General features: G+C 32.8%; 1 protein-coding gene across 1 annotated transcript in view; it reads right to left on the reverse strand.

Annotated features, from left to right (window-relative positions):
- C15 (homeobox protein C15) overlaps positions 1–10,796 on the reverse strand; it is a 144,627-nt gene extending 133,831 nt beyond the window's left edge. Inside the window, exon 1 of the mRNA XM_072531336.1 lies at positions 10,243–10,796. Coding sequence (XP_072387437.1) covers positions 10,243–10,687 — 445 coding nt within the window. The 5' untranslated portion in view covers positions 10,688–10,796. The remainder of the gene's footprint in view (positions 1–10,242) is intronic.
- Between the last annotated feature and the right edge of the window lie 945 nt (positions 10,797–11,741).

Raw genomic sequence — 11,741 nt, forward strand, 5'->3', positions numbered from 1 at the left:
TGAATTAGTTAAATTTTTCCACAAAAAAGATGAATTTTTCATAAAAAATATTTAAATTTTATTGATTAATATATATTATTTATATAAATATATAATGATTATTATTAATTCTTCTTGTAAAGTATAAAAACGTTCGTTTCCAAATTTGTTTTAAAATTTGTTTGCTCCCTGATACAGCAAAATTAAACGATTATCAAAAAAGGCTGTTTAAAAAAAGAACCCTTGAGATACTGGATGAACTATTGTGTAATAATCCATTGCAAAACAATTCATTCGTAGTAATACCAACCTTGAATCCTGCTTATTTTAACTACTCAACTCAATTAAATGCTTCCAATTACACAAGTCATTCGCGTTCATCAACAGAATATGGCGGAGGACATGTTTCATCTGCAGCAACATTTATTCAGAATTTTTTACCCAACATGCCATCAGTTGATGACGATAGGAATTCGTCTTTAATACTCCCTCCCCCTCTCTCTCTCTCTTGTTGTTTCCCTATTATTGAGGATCGTGATTTCTTCCAATATTCCCATCAATTTTTCTCCATTGGTCTCTATCTTCAGCTGCTCTGAGAGCTTGAGTTCTTAATTGGGTCAGACCACCTATTGGTGATCGTCCTCTTGATCGTCCTCCCCGGAACGTTTCCAGAAACAATCAATCTCTCCAAACTATCGTCAGTTCTGCGAACCACGTGACCGAAAAATTGCAAAATACATTGCAGACATATTGTGGGCAGCCTTTTTTTTTAATCTCGAGTTGGTTTAGAATGAAAACGTTTGTCCTATGAGCTGTATAAGGTATGCGCAGCATTGTTCTTCAGCATCATCATCGCATTTTTTGCCATACCAATACTTCTGCTTTACAGTTACCATCGTTAGTTACACTAGACCCGAGATAAACAAAACTGTCCAGTATCTGGTATTCCTGTTTGTCAGTTGAATAGTGTGAAATCTGTCGACCACCATTATTTTCTTCGTAGCTTTATTGATTTTCAGACCAACTTTATTGCTTTCGTACTTAACTCTTCGCAGGAGATTAAACAGAGATTTTTCTACCAGGCACTGTTACTCCACCGGCTCATCCATCTAAAGGCATCCTTATGATATATTCACCATAAATGTGGAATAAGTCAGGTGATAACACGCATTCTTGTTTAAGACCTCTCTCGGTCTTGAATTGGTTTGAGAACTTCTGATCTAGTGGTACTGTTGCTACTTTGGACTGATAGATTTTAAATAAGTGTCACCAGGTGCATAGGTGTGCTTATTTCTATTAAAATGAACCTCAGATTTATCCAGCTTACACGATCAAAAACCTTTTGGTAGTCAACGAAGCATGTACTCATAGTTTCATCAAATTCTTTAGACTTTTCAATGAGTTGTCTCTGGTTCAGGATTTATTTCCATGTACCTTTACCCGTTATAAACACAGCTTGTTCCTGAGGAATTTGGTAATATAGATACGTTGTTAATCTGTTTTTGATGATATGCAACAAGATTTGACTAGCATGTGTTATTAGTGACAGTGTGCAGTAGTTTTTAGATTTGGTAGTAGTTCCTTTTTTGTGTAGTGGGGTATAAATTGAGGCAGACCAATTAGATGGCCATTTTCCTGAATTCCAAACAGCGATACAGATAGAATGAATGATATGTAATCCTTTATTTAGTAACTGTATTATTTCACCTGGTATTGAATCAATGCCTGGGGATATATTTCTCTATAGCGATTTAATTGCATCTTTGGCTTTAGCGAGTAAGACAGCAGGTTCTCTAGGGTAGTCAAAGAGTCATTGATTTTCTGCTGGTACCTCGTTATTTTTATATAGCTCCTTACAGTAGTTTCGTCATGTTTCCAATATTTCATTAGTATCAGTCTTTAGATTAGCTTCCTTATCTATTACAGACCGCATTTAAGATTTTAATTCTCTAGTAAGGAGTTTGATCTTCTGAACTAAATCCCTCGGTTCATTTCGACAGCCACGTTCCTCTATCTCTCTACATATTTGAGAGATGTAATCCGTTTTGTCTTTGCGGCACTGTTTTCTGATTTCTTCCGATAACGCTCTGTATTCATCGTTTGTTTCGTATCTAGTTTTATGTTCTTTTCTGCTTTTAATCATCACTGTCCACGTATTTTCGGATATCCACAGCTTACGGCCCGTGGAAACCGCTACCTCACAGTCTTTTGCAACCTCGATTATCTTATCTTTGAAATAGATCCAAGTACTCTCAGGGTCACTATCTATTTGATCTAAAGAAAGCTTCTTCCAGGTTTTGTTGGAAGTCATTGATTTTTGACGGATTAAGAGACATGACTTTTCTTAGGGGTCTTCTTTTGGGGACTTTAAAACGAAGTCGAACGTTCAATACAAGGAGTTGATGATCGCTTTCACAGTCTGCGTCAGGAAATGTTTTACAGTTGATGGCCAACAAGTTTCATCTTGATCTTATTAGGATGTAGTCTATTTGATTTCTTGTTCGTCCATCTGGGCTGCGCCATGTATAATCTCCGTCGATGATGTTGATAGAAAGTATTTGTAATTGAAAGATGTTGTTCTTCACAGAATTCTACTAGACGGTAGTTAAAAAAGTTACATATTAACCTTTAAATATTACAGTAAAAATAAGGATTTTTTGCAATTATCTCGGTTAACTATTTAATTATTTAATTTAGAAACTCGCCAATTTAAAAACTTTTTAAAAACTGCAACTTTTATTTAAATCATTTTTCTCTAAAATGTATAAAAATGTTTTATAGGCAAAAAATAATTTTTTTACTTTCTATGATCGTTAAAAAAAAACAAAGTAGTCAGCTGTACGTCTTCAAGAATTTGTCATCAGCTATCATTTATATACCTTTTAGAATCTACAAAACCTATATCAAATTTTTACGTCAAATCCATGATTTTTTCACAGATTTTGACTAAGGTAACAGTTGTTTACAGAAAATTGTATAGCTATGATCACCTAAATTATTCCAACAAATTCCTTAAGCCACAATTCCAAAGAACTCTTCATCTTCCGACACTCAATCGTACCGTTCGTTTCGTTTAGTTTTTTTCATCCTCCAATTACAACGCTGAACCGGTCTTCGTTATATGTAATTCCAAAATCGATTGTTTTCCAAGTATAAAAATAAAAAAGCGTAACATAATTGGGGGATATTATCAAGTAGAACAGCCATTTTGAAGACGCCATTTCGTTAGTAGTCTATTATTATGTCTTGACATGCAATAAGGCATTTATTAGAATATTATTCGAAAACTGATCGCTGAAGTACTTATTTACATGAAATATTTACTTCTGTGTGGCATGGCGATTGGAACAGGGGCGTAGCCTGCTTGGGGTGTAATTAGAATGGGGTGAATATCAAATAGTACATAGAGAAAATTCAAGAGTTAACCAAAATGTATTCATGTATGTAGTTAAAGTAAATAACGCAAAAGTTTTAATATCAAACCTGCCAGGGGATAGAAACAACTAAAGAACATAGTAAGGATATTCACTCTCGAGAAAAATTCCAAGTGTTCTCTAAGTGTTAGGCAATCTGAAAGACAGGCGATGAAAGATCTTTAATCACATCCAAATCTAATTATTTTTTCTGCTGATAAAGAAAATGTAACAGTCGTTGTAAAAATTTCTTCTTACATTCAGAAACCATTAAATTTCATCAATACTTCGGATCACAAACCAATTCCTAATAATCCAAACAATTTACTTGAAGAAAATAACAAGATTCATTATCAATAAAACTTCCTTTTTCTGTTGACTTAAAGCAAATTTTAATTCCTCGTTAAAAAGTCTACTAGAACACCTCGAATATAAGGCATAACGTTACTTGACGTTCTCATAAAAAAAAACAAATCCGAGATTTCTATTACTCTGTTTACTAAAAATCTACAACCCTCATCACCTAGTTTCACAAATTAATTCAATCAATAATACTGTTGTTTATTAGATCAATTTATTAGACAAATACCAAATTAGACCTACACCATACAAACATTTTCTTCCTTATAATATAGCAGTCAATGACAAAATCGATAAAATTTTCAAACCAAAGAGAAACAAGGTAAGATTTACCTCTCATCTTGTCTGTTCCGTTAAAGATAATATATTCAACGAACAACACGAAGTTCATAAAATTCCTTGAGCACTATCTTACATAGACCAAACTAATCGCAAAATTCACAACAGAATTTATGAACATCTCATTTTCTTTCGCAAATACCAATCAGTTTTAGCCTTAGATAAACATCATCTTCATACAGGCAACAAAATTGATTTTGAAAGCTCCAAAAGTATATCCCTCATCGGTTTCAATGCTTTTAACATTTTCTGATGGTTTATCGTATCGAATACTTTCTCGTAGTCCACAAATATCAGTGCCAATGGTTTGTTGTATTATGCAGAATCTTCTATCAGGTTCTTTATCACTAGTAAATGGTCGTTAGTGCTGTATCCCGATCAAAATCCAGATTGTTCTCTAGGCTGATAAAAGTCTAACTTAGCATCCAGCCTTTTTTTGATAATTTTTGTGAAAAGTTTATATATGTGTGAAAGCAAACTGATAGGACAATAGTTTTTTAGATCTGTTATGTCTCCTTGATTGCGTGATAAAATGACTGCAATGTTCCATTGAGAAGTAGTTTTTCCTTGGTAGATACATTCGGTGAAAAGCTTGCTTAATTTTATTTCCACCTAGTTTGATCGCTTCGATCATTACTCCGTCATCGCCAGGGGATTTGTTATTTTTCATTTCTAAAAGTGCCGTTTTCATTTCGTATGGAGTTATTTCTGGCATTAATTCTGAACATGAACATATAACAATTTTGATATAAAGAAGTCACAGACAAACTATTAAAAACTTAAAAGCAAATATTGGCCAAATAAATACTTTGACAAGAAAATGACGTATGCAATGGAGGCTCAACACAACGAATAAATTACTGGAACGTTTGCCTTGTAACTTCGTGATATGAGATGAAGAATATAGGATAATAAAAAATAAACAGTAAAAAAAATAAAAGAACGGTTAACGAATGAAAATATGTCATTTCCTCCGGATTATTTAAAGCCATAATTACTACAGTTGGCCAAAAGGAATAAAAAACTAAAAATATTTATAGTAGACAAAATTATACCTACATAGTTTTGGATATAATGTGTTAAGACTGCTCCTGACCATTATGAATTCAATCCCATTAAACATATTTGGGGAATATGCAATCGTCTCGAAGCAATTAGCCCAGTGATCATTTATGATGAAGATACCGACGAAACAAAATTTTGAGCGAAACTTTTTAAACTAAGAGAAGAGAACATTTAAAATACTGTTTTGTTTGAGTTCGAAGTTTACTAGAGCTACGTTGCTGTCTCTTCTTCTGCTTATTGTTTGCCTAAATGTTTTCCATAACAAAACCGACTTGCTCCACAAGTTGGAGGATTTGTTAGGCATTCAGGGGAACAGTGAATTTTTTTTGAAAAAATATATGATCTAAATTTCTTTCCTCTCCACAATGCTCACATTTGTCAGCATCCAAAACCTGTATTTTAAATAAGTGTTTTGGATAACATGCGTGCCCGAATCGTATCACAAAAGATGGTGGCTCCACTCTCGAAGCAATGTTGACTTGCAAGGAATAATACTATCAGAAAGCGTTACTTTATGTACAATACCAGTATCGGTTGAAATGCTTTCTTTGATAGTACAGAGAAAATGTACATCGATTCATTTGGTTAAAAGAGTTTGATTAATATGTTTAATTCTATAAATGTATGGGCAGTCTTGTAAATTTGGTGGTTCATATTTACCAATAGATTTTAACACTGCTAAGGTGTTAAAGAAAATTTAAATATGGGCAAAATCAACTTCAGCTACATATAATAAAGCTTCCTATATTGCAATAGTCTCTGCTATATAAATCGAAGTCTCCGGGTTCAGTTTGAATTTCTTTTCCATTTGTCGCGATGGTATAAAAAAAGCGCATCCGGTTCCATCTATGGATTTAGACGCATCTGTATATAGAGCTATCGCCTCTTTGTAATTGCTCGTTATAGATAGAAAAATATTTTTATTTAAATATATGTTTTCATTATAATTTGGTACAATAATATCTGTATGTAAAAATAAAGAAGAATAGTTTTTGAATGTATAGTTCGTTCTATCTATATTTTTTAAAAGTGCTATATTTTGATTATACTCCATTCCACGAATATACGACTGTTTTAAATTCGGTTTAAGGTATCGACTTAAATGGTCCAATGTGCTGAATTGTACAATAGTAAATTCTCCCCATTTTTAAAATGGGGAGATAACTGTTGGCATTTTAAAATGGCAAATATAAACCTTAGATTTAAATATGAAGTCATGATATAAATATAGAGTTAATAGTTTATAGAACAGTAATTTAGATTTTGAATTATAATATAATTCCTATCATTGAGTTTAGTATTGTAAACAAGTTAGTTTTTGAATTAAATGATTTAAACGAAGTGTTACAATACTTAAGTGATTAAATAGTGTACTTTATTTAGTCGAATATTCAATTAGTATTAAAAAAAATAAAAAAACTTACTTATTCTCTTATTCTCCCAATCTCCTAAAACTATCATCAACCATCAGATTCACAGCCATAATCACTGTCGTCGCTATCCTCATTCGGATGGTAAATTATAACAGGATTAACTGCTTCGATGCGACCTTCACGGATCCACCATTCTTCAATTAAGTCTTCACATTTTTTTACACTTTTTCCCCAAATTTCAGGAGTGGCAATATCCAATGCTTGTTGCCATGTTTCCAAGACTGCCTCGTCACTGTAACCCTTGTATCCAATATGGTTATTATAATATGTTTTGCATATCATATATTCAATAGGATTGAATTAGGGGAAGAAGGATAGGGCGGTAGTCGATGTAGTAGTAACCCACGATGTCCAAAGCTATGTATAATTTCGTCTACTATATATATATATATATATATATATATATATATATATATATATATATATATATATATATATATATATGTTTGGTTGTGCATAACTTTTAGCTAACGTTAGTAATTAAGGCTTAAAACAGTATTGAGGAAATGTAATATTTTTATTCGTTAACCATTCTTTTATTTTATCTACATTCCAGGTGTTTGTTGGTTGCTTATTTAAAATTTCCGAATGGTACGCAGCATTATCCAGTATTATAACGGATGGTTCATGTAAACTTGGCAAACATCTCCGTATTCATATTGTCATGATAATCGGCTGATTTGATTTTGATGAAAATACAAGATCTGCTCCCTCAATAAAACCATGTTTTGCACCTGCATGCACTATAATATATCTCTTTCCCTCGTTATCGATGTGTTTTATGGATTTTATGCTCTCGTCCTACCAAATTCGTTTGATACCGCCTTTAGCAAAAATCCATATTTTGTCTAAATAAACAAAGGAAGAACATTCTTTTTTAAATTTGTTATAATTTCTTAAAAATTCTATTCTTTTGTGAACGACACTAGCTCTTTCACACAAAGCCTTTCTATTGCCTTCCTTTTTGAACTTAAAGCCAATATGTCTTAAAACTCTCCACAGACTTGTTCTGGAAATTTCAAATATATTTCTGTCTTTTAATTTTTGTAGCACTGAATCTAAAGAAACATGTTCTTTCTTTTCGCGCATTTTATATATTGTCTCACGGATTTCAAATTTGCAACTTTCGGGAAGATCTATAGTCTTTGGTTGTCGGCGAGATTTATATTGTGTGATATTGTGTTCACTTTGTCCACTTTTTTTGCTTTTTGCAAAACCAACTTTAGTTTTGTTTCACGAATACAGAGTGCACACATATCACACACACGTTTATATATACGGACTGAACAGGTCGCAAAGGGCCCCCGTTTGTTTTCTCAGCAGTAAAATAAGAAAGTACATTAAATATAAAGCTGTCTACATCTAAAACACGTCTCGGCATTTTTGGCTTCAATAAACAAATACACTACACTAAACTCTCTCTTAACGGACACCTCTCTTCACCGGAAACCACCTCTATACGGACGGTTTTTAAAATTAAAATCAGTCGGCGATATATGAAACTGTATGTAAATTTTCGTTACTTTTTAATATCTGTAACGACTCGGTACTTTAACTATCAATAGCGGGTATGTTATACCCGTTACTTTCGGAACTTTTAAGAGTACCTACATCCACTCAAAGCAAACAAATATTTAAAACTAAGAAAGTGAAATATTATATAGATTCTTTTTCTGGTTTCTGAACCATCGTTCTGCCAATTTCTTTTTATTTATATTAAAAATAGTACATTTATTTTTATTACAGTTGTAGTACCTAATAAAGTAATAAAATAGTGTAATATCAAAGAAACCCGACACGCCACTTTACTGTATACATTTCACCGAAGTCCAACCCAAATGTCTGATGAACACATTTGCGTAAAAATGAGCGTTTGCGTAAAAATTTTTGTTATTTTCGGATTAAATTTCACAATAAATTTTGCGTCTATCTGAACATCTATTAACTGAAATAAGTTTAGTTCAGATGTAATACTAACAGTAGACCCTTTTTATTGGGATTATAGTTAGACCAATTTACTTTCATACTTCTACCTTCACAGTAAAATATTCGTTGACGCAATAATCCCAAACAGTCGTATATTCGTGGAATAACCTATATACGCTTCGCAAAGTAAGGGAGATTTCTTTTTTTGTCAATATTTATTTGTCAGGTCATGGAAATTTAAAGGGACTATCTTTTCGTATAGATATGAGTTCAGTGAATATACTTCCATTAAATATTTTTTGGACAAAAAACTTTGTCTGATATTTAAAGGAGGTTCCAAGGCTTCCAAATATAAAGCTTATACTGGAGTGGATCTCATGACTTCTAAACATATTCGTAATTCTGAGTTCTGTAAAACGTTGATTTTGTTTAGTAGTACATTACTTGCTGATCCATACAAAACATGTCCGTAATCCAAAATAGATCGTATGTAAGATTTGTAAAATAATAAACTTACTTCAACATCCGATCCCACCAAGTTTTATTAATTGATTTAAGAAATTTCAATTTCTGGTCGAGTACCTATCATTCCCAAATATTTAATTGTGTTTTTAAAGGAAAATTGGTGCCCACCTAAATTATTATTTATTTTTGACTAGATGGAAAGATGAATCACAGAATAATTGACAACATTAATTAATAAAATTATAAAACACAATAAAATACCGGAAGAATGGAGAACGAGGGAACTATGTCTACTCTTAAAAAAGGAGATAAAAACAGCCAGAAAACTACAGAGGTATAAACTTTTTAACAACTACTCTAAAACTTACAACTAAAACTTTACAAGTGCTAATAAATTAGAGTATAAGTTTAGCAGATGAACAACAGGGTTTTCGTCAAATTATCACAGATAAGAAGAAAAAGACAAAAAGAGAGCGCCACTCAACTTTTTGAAAATAGAAGGAGAAAGAAACCTTAGATCTTGACCAACGAATTACGTTATTAAAACCAAAAATGTAAAATATATTGAAGTTACAATAATTATTGATTAAATTTTGCCAACACATTCTATTACTATTTTAATGGGAATAAGCCACAATTGAAGGTTAAAAAAGTTTATCGACGTTTCAATCTCCACTTCGGAAATCGTTCTCAAAATACAAACATTAATATATTAAACAAATTTTGTTTTTTGTTACTTGGTGACAAATTCTTTAATAGTTTAAATTCTAATAATTTAATTTTATCTTCAGAATCATTAATTGAAGAGAATCATTGATTGATAAAAATTGGGTCAAACATGGGTCCAAAGTTTAGAAAAAGTACTTAATTTACAAAAATACAAATATTTAAGTATTACCTTTTTGGAGCATCTCAAACAGGCGATTTAAAGGAAACTATAATCTACGCTACGGTTCAGAATTTTTGTTTTAAATGAAAAGTTTAAGAAAAAAAAACAGTGCTGTGACATAAAGATGCTGTGTAAATACAGGCAGGTATATTAAACAGAACCAGGAATAAAGAAAAATCACGTAACATTCAACGACAACAATAAAAGTAAACAAATAATGAGGTTCGAATATATTCAAAGTCTATATACATAGATATAATGTCACAAAGGATATTCAAACATCAAGAAAATCAGGAACTCCAATAGGAAAATGTGGTATACTATACACAGATGGGTTGTTTAATTAGGTATATCAAAAATATTGTTGACTTACCAGCTAATCTATCTTTAACAACTTGCGTGGCGAAAGCCGCTGCAGCAGCGGACCTCTGTAGAACGGGATCCAACCCCAGCGACCAAGGGCTGAACATGGGCCCCGGAGGACTGGAGGGGCCTCCAAGAGGCCTGTGTGCCGGCACTCTCAAAACACCCTGTCCGTAAAACCCCGTCGGAACCAACCCCAAAGCACTTCTGTGTTGAAAGATTCCCGCGGGATTCTGGTACAAAGTCTCTGATTCATTGTCTTGTTTGTGTTCAAAGTTTTTACCTAATAGATTGGATATACTGAAGGGGAGAGTGCTGGACGAGCCGTGGGGCGTAGTAACGTTTTCGGGACTACTGCAATGACTCCGGGCTTCACTATCACTATGCGACAACCGCGAATCAGTGTCCAGAACGTTGATTTCGTGGTCATCTTCGGTGAGCTCGTGATCTGACATTTTAAACGACCGCGAGAAATCACTACAGTGAGTTCATAGCCCGCAAAGCACGTGGACTAAATGAAGTGAACTGTCAGCTAAGAGTCGAGCACCCTTTTGGCCGCCTCGTTGAACAACTGGCGACGGACTAACCGGTTGCCATGACATCGCCAGCGTCGAGCGCTCTGATCCAATCATTGGCCAGATTGCTGGGATCGGCTCCTCCCTCCATCGCTCCCATTGGGCTAAACTGATTCCGGTTAAATTGAATATCTTCCTGTTAATTTTTTTTCGGGGGATCAAGAAGCGGTCGGTCGTCTTGCCTTTTGCCGATTCGATTGCCATGGACTCGATGAAATAAAAAGAATGTTGGAATAATGGCTCATTAAGGTTATCGGAGGATGTTATTATCAAAGACGTACGTCGGGGACTGACGGGGAGTTGAAGACTTCGTCTAATTAATGTTATATCCATTAGATTAAAGAAACTGCTTCTAGTATTATCATAAAAAATAACTCTTTGGAAAATTAGTTGGTAATATCACGAGGTGATGTGTTTTTTGTCGATTATATAATAAAATTAAATAAATAGATGAACCGAACAATAAAATAATAGGTATCATAAGAGATTTCATTATTAGTTTGTTTCGAACTTTTGTCTGGATTTTGTGGTGTAAAAATTGTCTAAATGGTGTCAAAATATTGGAAATTTTATGTATTTTAATAGACTGTAAATATTTTACATTTTTTTTCAAATGTCAGTAAGAAATTGCATTCGAAGTTCATCTTAGCCATGCGTTAAAAGGTTTTTTTTAATTTAATTTTAATTTTTTAGTAAATAGATAAAATTTATAAATCATTTAGGTTGCTATGCTAATTTTGTAATTTATAGTACCTTCATTTTAATTAAAGTAAAAAGAATTTTAGTAATTTTTTTTTAAATTTATACTTGATTTGGAAATGCATGATAGTACAGATATTATTATAATAGTCGATTACGACACAGTCAAGATACCTACAAAACTTTATAAAAAATCTTTATGAAAAAAATTTATATAATATGATATAAAATACAA

This window comes from Diabrotica undecimpunctata, chromosome 5, assembly GCF_040954645.1.
Source record: "Diabrotica undecimpunctata isolate CICGRU chromosome 5, icDiaUnde3, whole genome shotgun sequence".
Lineage (NCBI taxonomy): Eukaryota > Metazoa > Arthropoda > Insecta > Coleoptera > Chrysomelidae > Diabrotica > Diabrotica undecimpunctata.